The 26,683-nt window shown below is 38.6% G+C and overlaps 1 protein-coding gene across 2 annotated transcripts in view; it reads right to left on the bottom strand.

Moving 5' to 3' along the window:
• The window catches only part of INTS6 (integrator complex subunit 6), a 41,837-nt gene extending 15,717 nt beyond the window's left edge, over nucleotides 1–26,120 (bottom strand). Inside the window, exons 1-5 of one of the 2 annotated variants that reach the window (XM_051780206.1) lie at nucleotides 26,032–26,120; nucleotides 25,552–25,711; nucleotides 25,237–25,314; nucleotides 24,374–24,523; nucleotides 7,228–7,317 (exon numbers count right to left, since the gene is read on the bottom strand). In XM_051780206.1, coding sequence (XP_051636166.1) covers nucleotides 7,228–7,317; nucleotides 24,374–24,523; nucleotides 25,237–25,314; nucleotides 25,552–25,662 — 429 coding nt within the window. In that variant the 5' untranslated portion in view covers nucleotides 25,663–25,711; nucleotides 26,032–26,120. The other variant, XM_051780207.1, reaches the window with a different exon arrangement.
• Between the last annotated feature and the right edge of the window lie 563 nt (nucleotides 26,121–26,683).

Below are 26,683 nucleotides of genomic sequence, written 5' to 3'. Positions count from 1 at the left end.
TAAACTCATGTCTGTGCTTTAAGGGAAAAGTGGGTGTTAAAATTAAAATCAACACTGGAACGCAAAATTAGTTCTCACTTTTAGGTAACAGATAACAGCAGCCACAGCTACCCATACAAAGAAGAATTGCTTGCCATGTGCTGTTGTGTTGCCTCTGTCTGGGAAAAACTACACAAAAGTTTTAGTTCAAAACATTGAAGATACTAAATACGTGGGAGCACTTCTTTTACTGTCTTTTCTGTGAATTAAAGAGATTCAAGTGTCAGACTTCAAACATAATGCAGTAAAAATACAGCAATGGTCAGGACCATTATTTATTAACCACTAACAGCAACAGCCAGAGAGTAACAGAACATCTAAAATTTCAAGGATAGCAGCAGTTTTATATCTAGTGAACTGAAACAAGGTGTGTCAGCTTGTAAAGGACAGCAGAAGGCATTCAGAAGATTTTATCCTCTCTTCTTGAATCCAGATACCTCACACAGATTAGTGGGGAAAAAACAGCTTACTCACACGTTCAGCTACAGAAGTCCTGACCAGATAATCTAAATTTGTAACGGTTACAAGATTCAGAAAATTCAATAGATCCCTGGCTGATGATAACACTGTTAGCACAAGCAAAATTCTCATTTCACTTGGAGCACTGCAGCCATTAAGGAGAAAAAAAAAAAATCCCCAAAGCAATGACTCAAGTGGTGTAAACAGTTCCATTACTGCACCAAATACAAGAGCTAAGCCCAAATGCTAAAGCCAACTCATGTCTCCTCAAACACTTCTCATGCAGCACTCAAAAAATCCCAATTCTCAATCTCAGCTCAATGTTAGCAAGAAAGTACTAATCTTTTCCAGAACTCGATGCAAGTCCACATAAGCACCCATTATATATTGCCTTCATCTTTAGTTCATAGTGGTTAGTTGGGGAATTTGCAGAACACTGTTAAAGCAGTTTTTCTTGTTTGCTTATTTTTAAGAGATAGCTTAAAAGCATTAAACCTGATTTCCACACAAGCCACCTCATCTATTTCTATTTACATAATTGCAAGCATCTTTTATTGGGAAAAATACAGGTCTTCATGTTCAAAAAACAATCAACTTATTAATACAATCTCAAAGTTAGAACAAACATGACAAATCCATTCTCATAACATGTGGCCAAGAATCACAATATTTTGGACTTTTAAGCACACCTGATGATCCCTCCTGAATTTCTGTTTTTGCTTATACAAGCACAGAGTACATGTGAGAACAGAACTGTTTTCCCCAAATGTTTCACATGAAACTGGTCAAAGGGAACTCAGCTATGTACCTCGTTTATTACTGATTGACATGCATGTCTTGCCCCTTTTCACACAAAGGGCCAGCAAAGACTGCCTGAGAAAAGGAAATTCAGTTACAAGAATTGCCGCATTCTTAGCAAACAGCCTGGAATCCTGACTGTAAGAAGACTCAATTGCAAGCACTCCACCGTCCTCCCCTGTGGCTATTAAGGAATGCCGTTCAAACTTTCCAACTTAGATCTGACTAAATGGAAGATTTACTAGCTCCTAAGAGTATACTTGATCTGCAAAACATACCTATGTAACATCATTGTTTTTCTTCAGGCAGTTTATACACATTTTTTACTATGAAGTATCCCATTGGACCCTGCACCAACACTATCCTGGAGTTCAGTTTCTCTCAAGCTACAAAAGCTTTCTTTATCTCCCTATAACCAGCCGAGCCAATCCCAAAACCAAACAGTACTCAGGAGCAGGCCATTGCATTACGTACATATTACTATCAGAAATATTTTGAAACTCAAAGACACCAAGCAAAGCAATCATCATCAAGTCAAATGCCCTCACTTTCCCACGATTTAACTCCAGTTTAGTTTAGCATCCTTTACTTAACTTTTATACTAGCAAAGTTACAGATTCAAACCAACTCATTCTCCATAGACATCAGTAACTGTCTTTTCACCTCCAGTTAGCTTTTCTTTTAAACTGGTATTGTATTACCATAGCAACTGCATACCTAGCAGAAGATGAGCCTAGAATTCTATATATCTTGCATTTCCTTTCTTTCCCCATGCATATTTCAATACGAAGGCATGTACATATTTTCCTCTTAGTCTTTCATATTGGCTGTTGAGAAAAAGGTAGACTGAAGTATTAAAAGGGAGGTTATTTACCAGCAATGGTCTTCAACATGTTGTCTACATCATACACAAGTGTCCTCCCAGCTTAGTACTAGAAACCAGCTGTTATGTCTCAATACTAGTTTGTAGGAGCACACACAAACCCTACCACCATGCCCAAATGCCACAACGATACAATAAGATAGCAGTGTATGCTTTATTCCCCTCTTCCTTGCTTTTAAAACCACTAAAATATTCAAGAACCAAGAGGGGGTGGAGGGCAGCATTGTACCAAAGAGATCTTATAGAATGCTATTACTGGTGAGCAGGACTTTTTTTTATTCTCAGACCTTGTTTCGACCTACATTCATGCAACCATAACCAGCAGCACAGTCTAAAAACCTAAAAAAAATTTAAAAAGGATCCTAGAGACCCTAGGTTGAAAAAAGACACAATTAGCATTAGAGCATTCCGCACTGACATGGCAGTTGTTGAAATAAAGACAGTAATGATGTTCTGGCAGAGGCTGCACATACCAGTTCATACATTAGAATAGGGCAGCACCAGCACTACTTAAGCTTTAGCACCCAGATAATTACAGGCAGCTCCATCTTGGGAAATCTCATAAAAGATTGTTACACATCAGACACTGAATGAAAATATCCATATAGAGACAGTCACCTTTTCTTTTTGCATCTTAAAAAAAAAAATTATTTAAAAAATAATCTACCTTCAAGTAACCTTCCTTGCATGCTTTTCTGCTACCCACAGAAAGATAAGACATCTAATATTCCAAGCAAATGCAGCATTTCATCGTTAGAGGACTTAAGGATGGGTAACTCTATTCAAGTCCAACTAAGAAAACCAGCTCTTGATAGACTGAGAAACTCTACTTAGTTATCAACATTAAGTTTTCCCATCTTTTTCCATGCAGTTGTAACACACAGATAGAAAGCCACAAATTGTTCTTCCATAGGAGATAACTTAAGACCACAAAGAGACACCGAGGTCAACTGACATACCATGTCAACGTCATGGATATACTCCAGGGTTCCAATGCCAGCATTAACCATGAGCGAGTGCTCACTGAGCTCATGGTTACACATCAAAAATGCACATACCAAGAGCTTTAGAGTTGGGTCAAATGCTGCAAACACCAAAACTGCTACTAACAGGAATAATAAAGCTGAGAAAGAATGGAAATGTACATTTAATGGTATTTGCCACACTTCTTGCAGAATTTTGTTTTCAAGTCTAGATTTCTAACTGGAGGAACTAATGATTAAAAATATAATGGATCATTTACAGTTCCTGATTATTCCTGAAAGGAAGCAGGACCTTGCCACTTGTTGCAGTTGTTACAACAGGGATGCAAGATGATTGACCCTGGGAAGGATCAATGTGACAATGCCAAAAACAGTTCAGGGATGAAAACATACAAAAATCACTGATTCCTCCTGTAAGAGTCTCTTGTAACTGAATGATCATAGGAATGGCAACATACAGAAACCAAGCAGCACTGCTCATACTTTTTGCTGGCATAATCATTCATCAGAATGTATCAATAGGCAAATAACCCAGCTTCAGTCTTGCAAACAGGAGTTTAATGCTTCCTCTTAAAACAGAGGGTATGTAGAAGGAGGACAAGGGAACATAGCAGCTGTAAAACTAGAAAAGTATGATTTTTTTCATAATATCAAGAGGAATAAGAGAAATCCCTTCAAGAAATTAAACACCTGTTAAAGGAAAGATGAAGAAAGGGCTAAGACCAGATTTGAGGGATCAGGAGAAGCAAAAGCCACTCCATGAGGAATCCATAGCATGAGACCAACTAATTAATGATGGTTTGCCAACAGTATGAGCCTGTCCCCTCCTCAAGTTATGACTGGGACAAGTGAGTCTGGTCAACAACTCTTGCTGAATGTAGACCTGATGCTGGCATTCTTTAGTACCTCAGCACTAGCGTATCAGAAAGCACTGGCAGAAGGCACAGAACTGGAAGCGTTACTAACTTGTGCAGGTGGACATAACTGCACAGACTATCATTTCAGCCTTCAACATGAGGAACTGCACAGAAGAGACAAAGCACTGAACAGGAAAGCCTCTTTATCTGCAAAACTCATATTAAAATCTACAAAGGAACAGGACATCTGAAGAATTCAGCAAGAGCTCTGAAACAGGGCTTAAGCTTGACTGCTTCACACTAGGGCAAATGACAGTTCCCATAGTGATAAACTGATTTTACCGGTAAGAACGCAAATGTTCAACTGAATAACAAAGGTTTGAGAAAACCTGCCTCCAGGTTCCATACTGGCTTCACAGGTTTTCAGAAAAAAACCCAAAACCCAACATTCTGTTGGTTCTCTTGTACACAACTTAAAAGAATTAAAAATATACTGCCTTAGTCGATGTTAAGAAGTAAAACCACCTGTCATAGCCAGTGGGATACAATCACTTCCAACTCTGAAAAGCCTTCCCAAAGTCAAACCCGAAGAACAAAACAGAAAGTGACTGAAAAGCTTTATTATTGAACCAAAGAGCAATGACAAACTTCTCTATCTCCAGGGTGGCGTTACCATACTAATTCTTGCTCATTTCTGCAAGCCCCACTTGAGAGGTAACTGTAAAGGACACAAGCTACACTAAGAAAAATTCTGACCAATAGGACGCACACAGACAAAAGCCAAAAATGAGCCCTGAAGAACAGAAGCACCCTTTGATGCTTTGTTCCTCTGCTCTCTGATACTGCTAAAAATGTTCCTACCAGTACACCTATGACAAAAGAGGAAAAAAAAATAAAATCACTTCCATTGCTTGGTATGAAACACATACCCAGTATATACATATGGAAAAGCACTCAAAGAAACTTGTATTTTGTCTTGCAGGAAGTAAGAGCCATGGTCACTTCACATTCCTACAGAAGACAATGCCTTATCATCAGCTTATTTACAAGAAAAAAAAAAAATCAGTAGTTCACTATCATTAAAGCAGATTCTGCATTTCTAGAACATAACTGAACAATTGGTAAATTATGCGTCAAATTTGGCCCAATGTCACAATCATACTAAAACTCTAGGTGTAGCATGCACTTAGCAGTCAGCACTGCTCATGAGCCAAGCCTAAATTTACTAGATTAGAGCAGTCACCAGAAAACCCTTTTTCTCAACATAAGTTACAACAGTTTAAAGATGTGACTGTATGACCAAATGGTTGCCTAAGAAAATATCTTCCTGTGAAGACTAAGGTAAGAAAGTTGCACCCACATTTAAAGGAAAAGGTAGGAAAAAAAAAACTTACTGGCTACAAAAAAGAAATCCTGACTCTTGCTGTAAAAGAGCTTATGACAAACAATACAGCTTTCTTATCTAAATCATTTTGGATAACGAACAAGATGAAAGGAAATGTAACAGAATCATAGCACTGTGTGCATGGACACATGAAGTCCAGAGCCTTTTGATTGCTCAGGGCGTTGTCCAGTTCAGCTTTTACTATCTCCACAACCACTGGACAACCTATGCCAGTGTTCAATCACCCACATAGTTAAAGTTTCTTGATATCCAATCAGAATTTCCTCTTGTACAATTTGCAGCTGCTGCCTCTCATTTCAGCCCTGTGTACCTCCAAGAAAAGCCAGGCTCCCTGCCCCTTTAGGTTGTCGCAAATGGTGATGAAACACTACAGCCTTCTCTACCAAAGGTTGAACAAACCCAGTTTTCAGCTTACACCAAGATGTCATTTGCTTAACTTCTGTGCACCTCGGTGTCTGTAATTCCAGACTTTCCATGTCAGATTTTACAAGTTAGTCATCCGGCAGCAAAGAAGATGCTTCTCCTCAAGAAACATAGCTAAGAGACTACTCAGAACAGTACTCTGCTGCTAACACCACTGTATGTTGTAGAATAGTGTGACACTTCAGTGTCTTCTACTGGTATTTTGGACTGCACTCATTCAATCACCAGATTAAGCTGAAAATAGCTTATTGGGTAAAAAAATATGATGGAAGTGAAGTTTTTATACATATAACCTACTTGTTATCATGGATCCAGGAATTCCCTTTCAGTTACTGGCTATGCTCATTTGTTAGTAGTCCACATAGAATTATGAGGTCATTCAACTTTCTTCCTCTAAGTCAGATACATTACAAAAACACTCAAATACCACTTTTCATACAGACAACTTCTGTAAGTGCTGTAAGAATGCAATATAATAGATTATTAGGAGAAATTTGAGTAAGTAATGAACAGCTATGTAAGACAAGCTAATCTGTATAGTCAAATGTAGTGTAGCACAAGCAAAAGACTGAACCCTCCTCTTAAGTTTTAAAAGAGACCTTCCGATATTAATCTTTTCCCTGAAAAGGGAACGATCTTAGGGATTTGTTGTTGTTTGATTTGGTTGGGGTTTTTTACTACTGCATGGAACGGGCATTGAGCTGGCCAGACCAACCCTATCCCTAGCGACTTCCATCTTTTTAAGGAAAGAATTCAGAACAGCCAGTAATTTAAAAATAGTTCAGTGCATCAGTATAGCTCTGAGTTTGCCAGATGTCTGAGCGGGTACTCCAGTACATTAAGATCTTGATTTTAAACTGCTCTACAGATTTAATTTGAAATACATTTCTTCAGTTCTTATCTTGGACTATAAGGACTACTGATTTGATTATATACATTATATACTTATTTTTAAGAATCCAGTGTGAAACTGGTACGTTTCACACACTCTCTAGTGACCACCATCCTTTGGAAAATCAGTTTGTTAACTTGGATCTATACACAAAGAACTAATATCTAGACCAGTTAAAGACACACACACTTTATAGAAATCAATTTCTTCTGCTAACAACATCTGAATAGCCATGAACTCTCTGGACAGAAATAGCAAACCTAGGTTACTAAACAGATACAACCAAACAGTTGTATCACAGACTTCTGTCCCATGAGGTAAGTAAGAAGTTACTCAGCTTTCTGGAGTACTGTTGCACAAAAATACTTTAAATTAAAAGCAAAACACATGCAAGTTTAAGCTATTAATAAGCATTTATGCTCCTACTGTAAACAGTAGTGTAACACCATGTTTAGTACACATTGCTGTAAACAGAGGTCAGACCTTACCTCTTCCTGTATCCCACTGGTAGTGGTTAATTTACTTCCATCAGTAACTGTAATAATTATTGCTGGCTCCAGAAAAAAAGGGTTTCGACCCTAAGGGAAAAAAAAAAAGCAGTTTCACTTAAAATGGTGTAACAAATTCATAACGTTCTGTTCAGTCATTAAATGCCACTGATACCCAGTAACAAAACAATAAAGCTTGAGGTATTTATTCTCACATACTACATATAGTACAGTGCAATGGACTTCTGAGTCTTTTTACAGTTAGGTCATGAAAAGTTAGCTACTTAAGGTATCTGTATGTAATAAATGTATACAAAAACACAGCAAAAGTGGGTAACACAGCACTTCACAAATAATGTGCACTGTAGTTTTCTGACAAACTAGCAGCTGTTAGGAGAAGCAACCATCCCCTCAAAACATATACTTTTGATTCCCCCTATTGCAGGGTTGATTTTGTGTGATTTAATTATTGTGTGTCCAAGTAAAGCATTAGCATAGTATCCTGGGATCATGACCCCGGGGCTAAGAACTAATTCTCTATGTATTAACACTGACATAAATAGCACCAGTTACATTTTGATTACAGTGGTTCAATCAAACATGCAAAATTTACTTCAGAAACAAATACTTAAAAAACAGATAAACTTTCCATACAAATCATTTAAGACAAACACATACAGGACAAGACATTTTATGATCCCATGACATTCAGCTGTAACAGCTGTAACAAAAAGACTTGGTCAGTTACTGGCACTTCCTTTTCCTACTGCCAGTATTCTAGGAGCTTTCTGTCCCTCCTGAAAAAGAGAATTCCAAAGTAATCCATGCACATATCAACTCCAAGACCAGGTAGCACATTCCACTCTACCTAGGGTTAAAAATGGACTGAATAAAAGTCACCACAATATTTTGTTTAGTTAGTCCTACCCTTCTTCTCTTGCCAAGATCAAAGCCTTGTTTTCATTCTTCAGAAAACAAAGAAAAATATAACTACACCCACAGGCTTGTTCTGCTTATAAAGACAAACTAGCTCATGAATGCTTACAACTGACTGTAAAAATATTAGGAGAGAGTTAACAGGTTTTAAGAAAAAGGCCTTGAAAATCCATTTTTTTTAGAACCCATTAAATATAAAGGATCACCTACTGATTGTGTGCTTAGAATAGAAATATTACCAAACAATTTGAAATATATTTGGGGAGGGGTATGCAGTTTGACTACTATGGCAACACCACATTTACAGTGATCAGTTTATTGTATGCCAACAAAAAATTAAGTTATTTGCTCAATTTTTTCAAACCTTAGTGAAAAATCTTAATTTCTTTTAAAATAGCATGCCATTACTACAAAAATTATGAAAGAATAAAATCAAAGCAAGGCAATCAACCTCTCCTATGAAAGCTAAGCTAGTTCATAAGCCAATTTAAACAATTACTTAAAAGAATTTAAGGACTCTCAAAAGCAACTCAATTTAATTAAAATAACTTCATAAGAATTTTTAGCCTTATTTAATTCTTAAAAACAGTTATGGTACGTTATTTTGCCAACTAATAGTTTACCACAACTGCAAAACATCAGCTGGAAGCTAATTACATTGCACTGAAATACTACTTGAAAGGGTTTCTAACTAGAGGAAAAGAACACTGTTCTCACAAGTACAGAACATAAAAATACTTAAAACCTATTGCTAATAAATGTGTAAAAATTAAATTACATTTAATAAAAATTGTAAGATTTTTATATTAAGGTGTCATAAGCAATGCTCTGTGTCAATATTGTGGTGCTATTTGAAATTAAGTATTGAAAATTTTCTCTGACAACCCCTATTACCTGGATATTCCTCAATATCTTTAAGAACTTTTTAATTTCTCAACTATACTTTTTCTCAATTTTACCCATCTACAATTTAAGCCTTAAATTTAACCAGTTTGCTCTTAGAATGATTATAAAATCATAAGGGAAGAAACAAGAGTTTCTAAACTTCAGCTCCCCCAAGAAACTCATCTGAGGGAGAAATGTCTTCATCTTCAGTCTGATTTTTATAATTTCACAAGCATTCTACCTGTAAAAAGGATGATCACCAACATATTAAGAATCAACTCATATTCAGAGTTGATTCAGAAACAGAATGTATCAGGAAGATTTTCAGTTAAAATGCCCATTACTGAGATCTACTATTTTTGACTAATAATTTCCATGTCATTAATTTTTAAAGAACACCACGGACTCCTCTGACCATGCTCCCCACCTTTCCTTTATGAAGGCACACAAAACCAGGAGTAAGCCAAGTATTTCTAAAAAAAAAAAAAAAAAAAAAATCCTCTTATTTATATAAGCTCTCAAAACTCAGAGACATTTTGTAAATGTCACAAAATTAAATTCCAGACACTTACCAACGTTTTTAACTAAACTGCAGCTCTTTCGTCAATGATTGGTTGAGAACTTTACATCAATCTAATTAATCTAATTCTACAGTAATCAAATTGCTTTCCATTTCTCTTCCTCTAGAAATATAACACTTGGAATTTACACATCTTAGAAATACCATATTCTTCAAAATACATAGTAGCACTACTGACTGTAAACACATAGGTAACCAATTCAGTCCACCCCAATTATTTTGGGCATGCAGTGACATTGGGTGACAGTGTACACTACCAGCTCTTTGGCAACTCACAGGTATGCTGCAATGCACTGAAAAGCAGCTCAGGATAACAAGGTGTAAATAATAAGCCTGCTCACAACTTATTCGGACAACTAACTAATCACCATGAGGTTTTATTTCAAAAGCAAATTCTTTTCAGTAAATTGCTTTTCCTTCTGAAGGTTTGTAGCAGCGGTGAAAGAAAGCACTAGGAAGCACCCAGCTGATGATCCTGTTCAACCACCAAGTACTGTAACGTGGTACAAGGAGGACTTCTTTCATTTACAATCTACATTTTCAAAGACAGATAGGCACCAAGATGACAAAAAACCCCCACGCCCCTCTTTTTGGAAGAAAGTTATTTAAAACTCAGCATCAATATCCAGGCAAGCTTGCTTGGCTAAGAAAAGAACAAGCAAGATATTCAAAGTCTTAAAACTAACTTATCTGTTACACAACACTTTCATTTGAACAATTAGACAGCTTCACAACTACTCATTCCAAATCACAAAGCAACTCAGTTGCATTGGTTGCCATTTCTTTGGTCTCCAGCTGAAGTAGCTCAGATAATACAAAACAAATACAGAGCTGAGAGCACCACTGAGCTTCACACCACTAGCCAGGCATCACAGTGAGAGGCACAGCCATCCCATCTCAACTTGTGTGATGCTCTCAGATCAAGCCAGGAGTGTATCAAATTACTATCAAGACACTTGTTGCCTAGTTAAGACTCTCACAACTAAGAATTCACTTCCATTGGAAAGTAAGCTTAGCATCAAGTTTCAGCATGACTGATTTTTTTCCTTCTTCCAAGTGTACACATAAAGGAATTCAAGAGCTACTTTGACCTTACACATGCAAGTATACAGTATTGTACATGCAGTAAGAGAAGACTGATTTAAGACTACTGTTATTTCAATGCACATATTTCAATAGTAATTTCAGAGTCAGAAGTGTTGAAAACCTCAAGAAATAGATGGGGTAGAAACATAACCAAAACACACCAAATCAGAGACTAAAAGTGATGTGTTCAACAAGCAACTACTGTAAAAAAAAATATTTAGTGGTACAAAAACTTCATGCCCAAGAAAGGCTAGAATTTGAAAATAAATGTGAACTGAAATACAGTGTATATTTTTAACAGATTACTAATAATTGGAAAAAACACATTTTGAGATCATAATAAACCTCCAAAAGGTACACTTTCATTTCAGTAAATCACAAAATTTAACAGAAGTTGTACTGCACATCCATTTCCCATCATATTATCTCAGCAGAGCCTTTTCATTTTCAGAAGTATCAGCCCTAAATGCCAGTAAATTCAGATATCTGACGAGGAAATACAAAACTGCACTATCAGTTTTTCAGTTCAATAATTTTTTTTTTCTAGAATTTTAAAGGTCAACATTCTCATACATGCTCCTGAGAATCTGTGAGCAACCATTGTTCAAAAACAATAGCTTAAAATGAAATCTAAAGTTAAGAATGACAGCAAAATTATTAGCTTTAAAGCTATTTTTAACTGATAACAGCATAAAAAAAACACCAAAACACTGAACTTGAATTTCAAGCTAAACCAGACAGTCCAAATCAATCAGTTTTCACTTACTTTTTGTATCTTAGAAACTTCAGTTGCACTTTAGCAAAATCATAAAGTGTCTATGACATAAGTTAACATTTTTAGACTTTCCCCTTCATTGCTCAAAGCAGAACACTACCAGTCAAGTACACAGAGGTACAATTATGTAAGAGCTGTAGCATCTCGTGCAACTTTTTACTTGTCCTACTCACATTTTCAGCAGTTTTGACTATTTTCTATTGTTCCTGCAAAGCCAATCAATATAGCTGTGAAGACCTATAGAACCAATTGTATTTTATGCTTTCACACAACTGTTTCCCAAGTCACAAACACGGAGCTCCATAATTCTGTGGCCAGACTGAAAAATACAGCACCTCTAAATTTATCATGGTGTTATTCAAGTGGCTGAAACTGCATGATAAAAATACTTATTATGGCTGTTTTAGAATTGAAATTGACTCCTTGAACAGGAACATCTTCAGTGTCAGAGACTTCTGTTACTTCAACCTGAATGAGTAAGAGCTGAAGAACATACTGGAATTCTGTCTGTACGGGATTAAGATCTGACAAGACAGACTTCATGCACAAAGAAAGCTTCTAACTCATCTCTGTCTTGCTGTCCATAAAGATTGATATATTCCCTTGATGCTGTTGATTATTCAATATATAATACAGTTTTGCAGTGGTAGCAATTCTGTCTTAGTAGTAGATGATCAGATATTTGTACAGCAGATGTATTTCAAGATCACTTTCATAAGTCTCAGAAGAAACTTTGATGAAAGCTACAGCAACCAGTTTGAGTTTTACACAGGATAAGTGTTTTGAAATCTATTACCAAGATTTTAAGTCATAAAACAGATTTTAATGTAAACCAGAAATCTCCCTTGATGCCTTATTAATGGAAAGACAGACACCAGATCAGTCACAAACAGCAATCTTAAGAAACAACCTAATGAAAGCCCTATTCCAGAAATTACACTACCACCAAGAAAAAACACCCAGTGTTTTTCTGAAATGGCTGAAGGACAGCAGGAGGATTCTTACTATTAGTGCTAGTCCACAAACATCTACAGTATGGAGAAACATTTTCTATTATAATACTGAAATCTTCTAGCTCTCCCTGCAGTATCCAAGATGCAAGGACTTCTGCTCTGCCTTCCCTTCATTATAGGCCCCTGGGAATACTACCTCACCCACAGACAGGTTTCAGAAAGAACCTGTTAAAAATAATCTGAGAGATCCCCTTACTACAACCAAAATAAGAGAGTTCTGCATCTCAAGGGGAAAATGACCATCAGCAAGGCAGATTGATAGTAGCAGCTTTTAGAAGTCCAAAGTATAGTCCTCTGTAGTTCCAATAATCATAAGGATCTAATTCCTCTATAGAAGAAACAATATACACACACAGGGTGGGTAAAGACATCAAATCTCTTCAACTGAGGGATGAGGGAAAGAAAAAATGCTGAAGTCTTGACTGTGCCCGTAACAGTAACTATGCACTATGAAAACACCAGCTCTCAACACCACCACTGATTCTCACAAATCAGAACTCACACGGATTCTTCTGTAGTTTTACCTGCATAAAAGGAACATTTGTAAATTGATATTTGGCCAAAATAGCATATCAGAGGGAACCTCATCTACATAAACTTGTATTTTACTTTGTAATTGGAATACTAGCCAGTAGAGGGGGCACAAGTTAACAAAACCTATACTCATGAGGTGATCTGAGTAACAAGATAAACCTGAGGTATGCTGTTTGCATACCATCTCAAAACTGTATACCTAAAACCCCTAAATGTAATTGCATAAGTATAAATAAGAAGTAATCATTAACTGAACTCTAATTTCTTAATCTAACTCTGTTTAATCCAACAGTTGGTTCATGGTTTTATGGCACCAGGGCAGCACACACTGTATCATTCTACTTGTCCATTTTGCTGCCAATTGCCCATCTTTTGGAAGGCTCAGCCACAAACATTCATTTTGTCTTTTGGAGAAAACCTTGAAAACAGAGTTTTAATAAAGTCTGCTAGAATTTATCAAGGTCTGAATTCATGCTTCCAGTAACCCACCATCTTTCTCCCTAAAGAAATGGAAAACGTTGTTCAAACAGTAATGATTTCCCCGTGAAAGTCAATGTATCAACAGCAGTCATTTTACAGTAACGATGGCTACCAAGAGAAATCTTTCCTCCATGAGGAGAAGAGATTACAGACCCTGAATTCAGCTACATACAGCTGCCCTTCTCTGTAGACTAAAGCAAGGTTATTATAGGCAAACTAATTCTCCATGTTCTAGAGAATTCTTTAGTTAACTACATTACATTTAGTTAACTACATTACAAATACTTAAGAGTTACTACAACACCCAAGACACCAATCAGAGTTTCTTATGTGGAATACCTATGAAGGATTACAAGATAGTTACATGGTTTTTGCTTCATCCCTTACTGGCACTACAGATTAGCAGTAGATGGAAATTTTTCCACACCTAGTTAGGACATTTAGTGGTATGAAGCTTTCTGTATTTCAGGCAACTAGAACAAATCAGTTGCAGGTTTAAACAAAAAAACAAACAAAAAAAAGAAACCAGTTAGCAAAAAGTTTTCGAAGCAGAACAAAACTATAACAGTAGACTTTTTCTAAAGCTGAACAAGAGATCAAACTCCTCAGCACATCAGTTACAAAATATAAGAATGAAGGGAGAATTCTTGATAAAACCACTATTTCCATAACACAAGTTACCTAAGTTCCATTTATGAAAAGGAAATTTAAGGTAGTTGGGAAAATAAATTGGATTAAAAAAATTAATTTGCTTCTTGGTATTTTGGTCCTAAGCATTATTTTCAAAAATCTTCAAAAAAATAACTATTTATGGCTTTGATTAACTACTGATCCACCAAACATATGCCATCTTACACTAGCCATGCCCAGTCTGAGAGCTGTAATAAAAATCAAAGCTCCAGTTAGATATCACTTCTACAATTAGAAATACTACAGAGACAAAACATCTGAACTGCACAAGAAAAAAGACAGACCCATTTTCAAAAATAAAAATCATGGAAATATATTTAACCATGATAAGCTGTTAGCTTTGCTTGAGCTTGCAAGTGTGTGTTGTATAGGCAATGATTTTGTTGCATATCCATCTTGAAACATGTAACAAAAAAATTCTGTGCTTAATATCATTTTTATAGATGCTCATAACTTTACACATTCTGGGTTTCCAAGTCTGGCACTGAATGTACTGCTTAAAGACTATTTAATTGTGCAACTTCAGTCATTTTGGAATTCTCTCAGAAAGTCTGTGCCAAGAACAAAACCAAAACTAACAGCAAAAAAAAACCAAAAAAGGCAACTCAAAGCAGTCTGAAAAAGAGATTCAATGCAAGAACTGATCATTTGGAATACAAAATCTCCATACTGAATAGTGCACATGTGAAGACAGAAGGCATGTGTCAAGGGAACAGTTTAAGACTCAGTTCATGTTGAACAACGATGAATACGTGGTAGAATTTACTTAAGACATCAAGCTTAAAGCCTCAAGATACCCTGATGTCTTCATGTGCCTAAATCACAGAAGTCTCAACATTAGTAAGTCAGAATTTCAAAAACTACAGTTTAGTATATAGGTTTGTCCTGTTGTCCTGTTTCTTTCATTTAAGAACAGATTTAATTGAGTTTTAAATATCATATTATATAAGTGATAACTGCTTGATTAACTTCTAAGTGCTCCAATTTAGATAAGATCCTTGCTAAGTTTCAAAAACAATTCAGTCCTATCTTTCACAATTATGTGACAGTCTCAAAAAAAAAAAAGGGAAAACACATAGAACATATTTCATATATAATGAATTGCAGCAAGTAAATGGACAGTGAAAACCGGCATTAGAATGAGGAAAAAGCCACCAACATTTGGAACATTTAAGTACTTACCTGACAGATATATGTTAATCTCGCAAAGGAAAGAACTTTAGCTCTCTCAAATTAAATTAATTGAACTACATAAGCAGCAAAAGCAACTGTGATCACAACTTGGACCTTATTTTTAATGTAATGGAAATTGTCAGTTAAAGAAAAAGATGCAATTTATCAGTTAGTTACAGATTAGTAACTGAATCACTATTTCAATCATCTGAAATTGGATTAATTGACCAACAAATCCTTGCAGTTTTCAAAGTTGTCTGAGTGAATATAGTAGATGCAAGCTGCTAAAAACAGGTTATATTTGAGCTTTTATAAACTTTTTTTAAAAAAAATTAAATAATCAGCCATACCAAACATAACTTTAAAGTCCTAAGACTCTGCATTTATGATGATTTTGGTCATATTTCCTAAAAATATTTCTGAACATTTTATTCCAAATATAACTGACCTTGTCAAGTCCTGGATCAAGTAATTACAGCTGCCTTTCTGCTTCACAGCAATGACTTTACATAGCTGGTCCTGGCTCAGTCAGTGCAGTTCGCAGTGCTAAGCCAGGTCTCTGTTCTCCATATACTGGAGAAGGGTAATGAGTCCTACAGTTGTCAGCACACTGAGTAGGGAAAACACAAAAAAACCAACCAGAACAAAAAAACAAAACAAAACAACGAAAACAAAACACAGCCAACCAAAATACCACCAATCAGAAAAGACAGTTCTGTACAAAAATCTCCACACCTTTTTGGGGGATTAACAATCCAGAGGACTGACAAGCTGAGTGAAAGTAGCTCATTGACCTACAAACATAGGGCAACTCTTCTGAGTAACTTTCCTGACTCCCCCACAATTCCCTCCTTGAGTTTATCACCAATACAGCAGGAACAACTTAGCTGTTTTAGAACAAATTCTGAACCACCGGAGTTCACAATCCAGCTTATCAATCATTACTTGATCCCTCACTGATTTATTTTACTACATAAAGTCACACTCACAACTTGAAGCAAGTTTGGCACAACACATGAGAGGCTGTAAGTTCCAGAGCAGAGGAGGCATCTAAGTTGAAGATGTCTTACAATAGATGCAGACAATCAAGTTGGTACTCTGGGATTCAAAGCAGGGATGGGGGGGCAGGGAAGGGTAGAAAGAGATGGCCACTTTTCACTCGTTCTGTATACAGAGCATTAAAATAGAATGTCAGTGCCCTAAATTGATTCCAACAATAATTACTCTGAATTTGTTCAATCTAGCTTGACAAAATGCATAGTGTATTCAGATAATATATCGTAAAACACTACTCATGGCTAGGCTTCGCAAACGAGCATTTGGGAAGTAAAACATTACTACTGAATGAAAGATTAACACCCTGCTCTCTGCAGGCAGTAGCAGTTACACGTAGATAGGAAAAAAAAACCAAACATAAATTAAGGGAAATAGGAGTGGCTACACTGAGAAGATACCAAATGTGTTTTTTCAGATTAAAGTTTCCTTGCCAAGTCAACAAAACATTAAACATTACTTTCAATTTGTATGTCACTGAATCACTGTCAAAATCCCATACTAAAGACCTCACCTGCACTGCGGTTCCTGCTAGGTCAGTCTTCTACAAGACCTCTGAAGTTCAAAGCACAGAACTACATTACACATAATAAACACTTATTTGCTATTTTAGTTACCCACCACTGCAGTACTGCAAGATCCACACTGACCACCCATGTTAGAATAACTAGAGTAGGATCAGATTTTGACAAGTTCTCTTATCCTCTCATACAACCATAAATCTTATCTACTCAGTGTCCAATAACAGTCATTCAAGGTTCCTGAGAAGGTTAGTACTATATCTTGCAGCTAGCAACTTCTTACCTGCATATTTTAATTTAACTGTAAGCACTAACTTGATTTCCCCACTGGAAAATTCAGGCTTCAATCTATAGACTGGACTATAGATTCATGCAAGCTAGGGCAAATCCATTAACTTAGGCAGAGACGCTATCTCTAGAATGGAAACAACAGGTGCTTAGATAAGATACCGAATTTCTCAATAGTGTATGACTGAAATTGCCTATACATTTTTGAAAAATCTAGTCCATTGGGGCCAATTTGATGGTATTGGAGTGATTAAATAAATCCCTTCCATCTTTTTTGTAAGATACACTGGCAATCCGGAAAACCTGAAATCCTGCTTGCTGTTAATATTCAGAACTACAAGAGTAAAAATATACTGATACATAGAAAATACTTCACAAACGTGATATGCTTTCTAGACATCACATAAATACTACAGAATCATCAGAAATCTTACTGCTCACAAGGTAGTTCACCTTAAAAAAAAATTAAGTATCTTTTAATATATATGAAAGATCCTATATACACATAAAACCATTACCCCCTAAAGTGGCATTCATTTTTCCTTAAATGAAACTGGTCTAAACTTTGGAAAATTAAAATTAGCAACATAATCACACAATGAAAACCGGACATTCAATAAAGAGTTCTGTATTAGCTAAGATAAAATGCTCAAAAATTACATGAAATTCCAAGCTGTTACATAAACAAGTGAAAACAACTTGGAAAAAGGGCCAGACAATATGATGCTAAAAAACACAACAGGAAGTTGTGTCTTCACTAAGTCTTCAAGTGGGAGACACAGATATGAGAATATTCTATGAACTAAAAGACTATGTTGTTAATGGTACAGAATGTACTTGAAGAAAAAAGCAACAGCAAGCAAGCTCTCAAGACACACAACAGTTTCAACTGAGCCTCAGCTGAATTAAAACTCAGACACATTCAAAAGTAACAGTTCTTCCCTTCAACCTTCAGAGATACGGACTGTCTACAACAGAAAACCAAGACTAAAAGTAACTATTTAGTAAGAAAAGTGAAAACAACCTTAAAGAAAATAAACAATGACAAATACTAGCAAAAAAAAACCAAAAAAACAAACAAACAAAAAAAAAAAACCAACCACCTTGTATTTCACAAGATAATCAAACTCCTGGCTCATTATCCATGGGTATTTGTGCTGCCCCTCTGACAACTGGTTGTGATGGAATGCAAATACACTTCAGCTATAGGAGCACCCAAATAACAAAGATTAGCATATCCAAGGAGTCTATAATGACCTGAAGCAAATAAACTGTTCCAGAAAGTCAAGCCAAGAGATAAAATTTTGGTACTCTTAACTGTCCTCAGACTTCCTCTGATGACTTTTTAGCGAATCCAAGAATATCAGCCATAGACAGATAGATATCTGTACCATCTGCTTAAGCTCTGGCAGTGCAACTGTGCTCATCTGACACCCTAAAAATCAAAGCCACAATGAACATGTTAAAGCACTGCCCCTTCCAAATCACACTGAATCTTTAAGTGCTTAGTATTTAAAAGTGGTCAAAGCACATTTAGAACATGATGAAGTACCCCACTTCTCTCTGCTAGTGGAACAGACTGATGAGATTGCTTTCACTTGAAAAAATAAAGTACTTTGTATAAGCTTGTTCTAAATTCTTTAAAAAAATACACTGGATTAGAACTAAAAATGTGATTTTCAGAACACTTATTATTGAGACTTTCAGTGAGTTTTGTTATGCTAGCAAGGCTGAACGGCAAGCAGTTCCACCTCACAATGTGAAAACACACTTCAAGAGTGCCTCATGTAGCTCTCATTCAAGGTGTTTATAAAACAAAACTAACCAAAAATTACAAAGATTCCAAGGGTGGACAAGATGGCATGTTTAAAGTTACGGTCTAAAAGGTATAAATTCAAACCAATATGCTTAATTTCATCATGCAGCAACTGAGAACGGCTTTCACCTGCACTTCACATACAGCTCTTTGACATTAGCAGGCATATAGGTGTATGTTAAAACCCTTTGTATTCCACAAAAGACTATGAGAAATTGTTTCTTATATATACTTCTGCCATGCTTAAGCTTGCTTTTTTGTTTACTACTCCCATTTGGTTTTGTTGGGGAATGGGAGAAAAAAAACCAAACAGAACAGAACTACTCTAGAAGTGCAAACCTCTGCCTTTACCAACATGGGAAGTAAACTGCCCGTGCAACTGTGCCAACATGACAAAGCAAGAAATGCTAACCTAAACTTTGGTTCCAAATTTGGAGGCAGACTCAACACAGGCCATTTCAGTGCAGGGTTTATGATCCCACAATGCCAAGACAAAAGCCATGCTCTAAGGACTTTTGAGAACAAGGAAATCCAGTAAAAATCCTCAAAAAACTATTGGGAAAATAAAATTGTTCAACAACTTTAAAGAAAACAGAACATCACTGCAAAAACATAATGCAGTCCATGTCAGGGGACAATATTTCACATGTGATTGTTGTGGGTTTTATAAGCTCAGAAGACCCTAGACATGGATAAGCACACAAGCAAGGAATCAGCCTACAACACATGACTTAAAGTTCTCTTATGCCTACAAGGATGATTGGACTTGATCTCCTAGGTATGCTATTTACCTGTATTTGGAATACTGCAGAATTTAAGTCATTACAGCAAAGCATGCTGATCTCTACAGACCAATGTTAAGTTTTACTGTGTGAACACATCAGCAATTCTGCTACTGTAGCTATGAATGGGTCTAACCATATATTCAGAGAGAACTATGAAGTAGCAGTTAACCTAAGATTGTATTGTTTGATGGTCATATGTGGTATGAATAAAACACTTGGAAAAAACTTAAGGTGTTTAAAACAATGCCAACAATACAGAATACCTTCCAACTTCCAGATCAGAAATATCTCTTTCCAGCCCTCAGCATATTTTTAAGTTCCCAAAATACTCTTAATCAGTTGAATTCCATTTGGATTTTAGTTTGTCTCAATATTTCTTAGTTATGCTTCTGTTCATATGTGAAATGCACTGCAGGAAAAAAAAAAAAAAAAAAGGCTTTCACCAAGACTGCACACAGCCTGGTAAGTCATCCAAACAAGTGTTTCATGTATTACTCTAACTCCAGGCAGCACTGTGATTGAAAAATACTTATACTAAGTCTACTTGCATTACAGAAGCATTATGGTTGACTGTTCTGTTGCAAAACAACTAAGTTAGCATGTGCGCTTTTTTACATCAAATTTCTTTAGAAGTCAAACTGATATCTAAGCCAGTTTTACTCTATCAATAATAATTACAATGTTGAAGAATATGTGCAAGATACTCTAAGGGAATAAGAAGCTCATAAAAAGTTTATGTTATTGAAAAACACTCTATCTGCCGTATTAAAACAAAATTTTACCCTGAAATAAAATCTCTAAAAATGCTTAGATGTATCAACTCGATCACTTTGAAATCCACTTAGATAAGTGTATTTTAGCCTCTCAAAGCTTATTCTATGCCATACTGCTGAAAAAAAAAAATAGGAGACCTTCATTCCACAAATAATGAGCAAAGTGAAACACCTGGGGTATGGGAAAACCAGAGCTCTGTCAGATTCTAGTTTCGTCAGTGCTGTGTTGGTCCTTTGCATGTGAATATCAAAACTCTATTGAAACGTATATTTTACCTACCTTAGATTCAGTGCTTAATCTTCAAAATCTCACTACAAACTTCAAATAATTGAAGTACATTGACAGTTCATTTCAATCGTTTACATTTTTACTATAACAGCAGCTACCTTTTCCATGTTTTCTGTTTCCACAGAAGCACATCTATTAGTATTTAACCCTCTATCAACGATTACAAACTGCACATTTACTTCACTCAAAACTATTTAGTTAAATTGTGACTATACATGTACTGCTGAACAAACCATAGTTGTAAGGCTTAGTGTATTCCAAGAGGACAAAAAAAAAATCTCCTAGTAAAAGGCTAAGTATTTCAGACTACCTAAAACAATGGAGAAGCTTAACTGGAGAAAAATAAGAGAAGTCAATTAGCTAAGTGCAAACTGGGCTAATCAAGTACAACATTTTGTATGACAGTAAACGCTTCCTGAAATTCATGTGTTTGAACTGCTTTCTTCCTGAAGACATCCAAATCCTGTATTTTTCCTAAGCTCTCCATAAAAATGCAGAAGGTGAGAAGGACCGCTATTTTTAGCGAAGGCTAAAAGCTGACACCCTATTTGAACATTCATTCTTCTGCTATCATAATCATCACAAAGCATACTATGGGGGGAAAAGCTATTATTGGATTCGAGCAGTATAATACTGAATTTATCAATCTCAAAGTGCTGCAAAAGTTAAAGGAACAGCCACCTTAAAATATGTGTACTTTCCAAAACCTTTTTGTCTTGACAAAAGCCTTCACAAAAACCTGGATCTACCAATCCTACCTAAGTGTTTATGAAGTCATAACATAGCATTAGTAGTAGAAATAGGTTTTGAAAAAAATCTTCCAGGTTCTTAACAATCTAAATGTATTGACAGTGTCCCTTTAAGATCTAAATGCGAGACGCAGTGATCATCTGACCACTTGATAACTCAATCTTTGAGTAACTGAGCCAGTACTTATTTACTTAAGTAGTATGATAAACACTCATAATAAAAATCCAAACATTAAAGTTGCAAGAAAATATGAAGCAGGAGATTTTCTTCAATTTCAGAATGACCATTCAGCCATCACTCTTGTTCAGGATGTCAGCTGATGGAGAACTCTGGCCGACTTTGGAAGAAATCAAGTAAAGTGAGTCACAGTGCCATTCAAACAAAAAGTTCATACTCAGAAGGGGGACAAAATATCACACTGCTGGATGACATAACCAGAGAATCCCACCAAGCTCGTATCATGTCTTGTCATTTGCATGTATAAGAAAAGTCTGTTTCACAATTCAAACATGAAACAAGTGGATCTTGGTAAATATCTTAGAAGCTTGTCAGTACACTAAAATACAAGAAAGTTAGTCAAAAGATCTTAAGCCAGAAAGACTTCCCACAAAAAAAAAAAGGCGCCTAATAAAAGTTTGGATTTATTATGCCACATAATACCACACCTAAGAGAGTCTAAATGTTGCTTTTTTGTAAAATTATCTCCTCCCACTCTAAAATAATCATTCTTCAAACATCTGCCTGCTGTATTTTAGTTAACCACTATTTTGTGATCTTAATATTTGCAGGTGATTTAAAAAAAGAGAATCAGCACTTGATGTTCTGAGTGAAAACTATTTCAAATTCAAGAGAGCATTCTGATCACTTATTTTCCTGAATTTTTAAGTTTCTCAGACTATGGTTAAATACCCATTCATCTGGAGCCAATTTTAGGTAGTAGACATGAACAACAGGAAGATAGGATAAAAAGACATAGCGCTCAAAGACCAATGTGATGGGACAGTTAACTGCCCTGGATCTCACCCTGCAAGTGCTGGAGGACCAATTAAGTGCTCCAGAATTATATCTGATTTATGTAGAAAAAAAAAATGCTACTTTGATTAGAACAGCCAAAATGGGAACCTGTGACTTCAGCAGCAGATGACCAGGCACTTGCAATATATTCATCTATTTTTGCAGACACTAAAAAGAGTTGGGATTTCTATTTAGTCACCTGACTGCACATGTGAACACCTCTTCAACAGCCAGTTCCACATATGGAATGGAGCAAAAAACATGCAAAAGTACGGGTGAGTTCAAGCCCAGAGATACTTATAACCAAAACAGATAAAAGTCATCGCTTCATAGAAAAAAGGGAATATTGCAGTAATGAACACTACTTTTGAGTTAAAACAATCATGACAACTCAACTGCCCACTTGATTGAGTAGCTGAGCACAACTGGTTCACTTAGAGCAAATTATTTGATGTGAATTAGAATAATTACCAGTAGCAACGGGAAAGAGTAAGTATTCTGTGTGTGTGCCTACAGTGGTTAACTGTTCAAAAAGATTCGTGTAGCTCATATAACTAAACAAAAACATCAAAATACAGGGAAGATTACACACAGATGTATGAGGACATCAGATGGTAACAGAAAAAATATAGCCATGTGTGGAACTACCACTTTTTTTTTTAATTTCATCACTGAATTGGGATTTTAAAAATGTTTAGGCTCACTTGATCATCTAGTGGCAAAGCATTACAATGCAGCATGACAAATTTCCTTCCCAAACAGACGTGGCATGTTATCACACAGACTCTGCACAGACTGGAAAGGGGAGGGGAAGAAAGGGACTTATGTTCACAACCACATTTCCATGTTAAATACCAAGAGCAGTAACTAATCCTCAGATAGTGAAGGAAGCATTACATGAGAATAACAACCAAAAAGGGCAGATTCAAGTTAGTACATCCCATGTGAAAAATACATGTTATACTTTGCCCAATACTAATAACATCCTTCAAGTGAAACAAATCCAGACTTTGATCCAGTGCCAGAAAGAACTCAGTACACTTCCTAATGCACACATTTAACCTACAGTTTCTGTCTTTTAGCAACTCATATCGATGAGCAAAAGAATGTTGGCCCACCCCAAACAGAAGTCCTGCTTTAAAGGGATAGTTGCATTAGAGGTATTTAAAAAGTACAACTTCTCAAGGCTCTGGTACAACAGGCAGGTTTATCAAGATACAGGTATGCAGAGAAATGCTGTGGTAGACTCACTGGAAAGAAATGGTTTTCAAAAAGTCATGCTCCTTCTAGAACTTTTGGACATGTAGTGTTATTACAAAAATGGTTCATCTCCCAAACTGTACTTAATTGATTATACAGCACTGTATAGAGAAAGCAAAGTTCTCATGACCATATCAGGCTCCTTAGCTAAGGTACTGAACATAGACTTGATACAGAAAAAAAAAGTTACAGTTGAACTGAGAACGTTAGCTTCAAGGTTATGTCACAGCTTAAAAACTGCGGAATAACTGAATTTATAAAAAGGTAAGTTGAGTACCAAACTATGATCACTGACTATTTCTTCAAGCTATTTGAGCTCTGCTTATTTTTGAAGAAGTCCCCATATTGAGTATTTCATGAAGATGCCACTTTGGACAACTAGCTAATTGCTACCTCTGGGAAGTTTGTGTTATAAGATTTTTTCACCTATTAACAGTCAACCTACCTGCCCATAGTTGTCTATGCCAGTTACTAATCTATTTAAGTTTAATAAATCAAAAGCTGTCCTTAGGGACTGGCCAAGAGTTGTAAGTCCTTCAGCTTGAAGGTTCTTCAGTTCATTCATAAACGTTGCATGGTTTTCCTTCCAGCCAGCCTGCAAAGAGAAACATGAGAAGACTTATTCTGCAGATACACATTTTACTTTCCTGTTAGGCTACAAAGTGCCTTCCACACTGCATACAGCTCACTGCAAATGCTAATAAAACAGAAGTTACTTTATATTTAATGCTGTTGAAAAAGCCTGAAAAGATGCACTCCTCTTAAACCTTAGAGTTCCCCACCTACCAAACAGGCACTTTGTTCCACAGGACAAATTTCTGTGAAGTCACCGGTGCCAAAATCTTATAAGTATTTACACCACCCTCCCAGAGTCCTTTCCAGATGGAAGCCAATTACACTGTGAAGCGACTTCCAACAGGTTCACCCTCCTCTGTCATGTGGACCCACCGCCCTCTTCCCCCGCGCGGTGCGCCTCCCTCTCCCGGCCCCGGAGGGGCGAGGGAAGTGCCGTCCCCTTCCGAGTCCGGGCTCTCCGGGCTGAAGTCGGTCCTTCCGCCAGCTCGCCCCTTCGCAGCCGAACTCTCCTTGGAGTTGCTGTCACTTCTCCCAACTTGAATAAATATCCCCCACAGTTCATTGCTGCTCGCACACACCGCACAGGGGGAAGCGTCGGCCATGTTGATGTCAGCGCCGCCGCCGGAGCCCGTGTGTGCCGCGCTGCCCGGACCGCCGGCAGCTGGGCCGAGGCGGGCGGGGGGCGGCGGGGCCGGAAGGAGGCCGAGGAGGAGGGGGGTGAGCGGGGGTTACCTTGATAGCGTAGGGAGGCTCCTCGAAAGTGACCAGCATGTACCTGTCTCCCCTGCTGGCCGGGTCCCGGGCTCGGAGCTGCGGCACGGGGGACAAAGCAGAGGGTGAGCCAAGAGGCGGCGCCGCCGCCGGAGCCCCCCGGCTCAGCTCGGCCCGGCCCTCCCCTCCCTCCCTGCCCGCACACACACGCACTCGCCCGCTCTCTCCCCGCGCCCCCGGCCCAGGCAGCCCCCCGCTCCCTGCCGCCCCCTCCCCTCCCCACGCAGTCACTCTCGCTCTCTCTCTCGCCTCTTCTCGCAAGGCAGAGCCCGGTACCTTCATGAAAGTCTCTACAGCGCCTTTGGCTATGTCCAGATAGGTGGTGCCCAGATGGGTGCGCTGGTTCATGGAGGCGGACGTGTCTATCAGGAAGAGTAAGATGGGCATAGTGCGGAGGGCCGGCGGCCGGGCGGCTACATGGACAGCGGGCAGGGGGCTGAAGGGAGAACCGTTGGGCGGGGTGGGGGGGAAAGGGGGAGAGAGAGGAGACGGGGGACGGGAGAGGAGTAAGTGGCTGTGAGTGCTGTGCACGGGGAAGGGCGCCTCCCCGCTGCCCCTCTGCCGAGGCGGGGGGGAAGGGGGGGCAGCCCTGCCTGCCCTGCCCTCCTTTGTGTGAGGGGCCTGCTCAGCCCAACACAGGCTGGTTTGTGAGGGAGAGGCGGATAGGGCTGCGCTGCTGGCTAACCTTCCCCCCACCACCACCTTCCTCCTCCTCCTCCACCGCCGCCCGCCCTCCCCTCCCCCTGTTGATGTTACTCAGAAGTTTCGGGCGGAGCAGCCGTAACCCCGCCGCCCCAGCACTTTCTCGCTCTGACTGAGGCGCTTCCTCACTCGCCGCCCGTTTTTAAGGCAGCCTGGGCAGGTCAGGCCCCGCCCCTCAAGGACACGTCCCTGTCCCACGTGACCGCCTCCTAGCCCCGCCATAGGGCAGCCTCTACCCGCCTCGTTAGCATATTCAAATCGGCGGGGCGGGGCGGCTTCGGCCGTCGGGGGAGCGGGCGGCGGGAGGGCGCAGGCGCAGCTGCAGGGGACGGGGGGGTGACGGGGTGGGGGGTGGCGGCCGGGCGGGGGACACGGGGCTGGGCGGGGGGCGCTGGCCCTCGGGGGGACGTTCTGCATGGGCGTTTCCCATGGACAGTCTCCATGGGCGTTCTCTATGGACACTCTCCAGGTGGCGGAAATATGGAGGGGCAGCGCGGGCGGGAGGGACGGCGGGCTCTGCCGCCGCCGCCCCCCTGGCTGGGCTGTCCGAGGGCTGCGGGGTGGCGCGTCCCGCGGGGCAGCGCCCGGCCCGGCCGCTCGGGAAGGGCAGTGGCGCGGCCCCGCGGGAGTGCCGGGACGGGGCGGTGACTCCGGCGCTGGCAGTTTGTCCGCCGGGAGCGGGCGGGTGAGTGAGTCACGGGGGTGG

Source organism: Manacus candei, unplaced genomic scaffold (genome assembly GCF_025592945.1).
Source record: "Manacus candei isolate 608988 ecotype Guabito, Panama unplaced genomic scaffold, ASM2559294v1 h1tg000014l, whole genome shotgun sequence".
Lineage (NCBI taxonomy): Eukaryota > Metazoa > Chordata > Aves > Passeriformes > Pipridae > Manacus > Manacus candei.
This window is presented reverse-complemented; position numbering and strand designations above follow the sequence as displayed.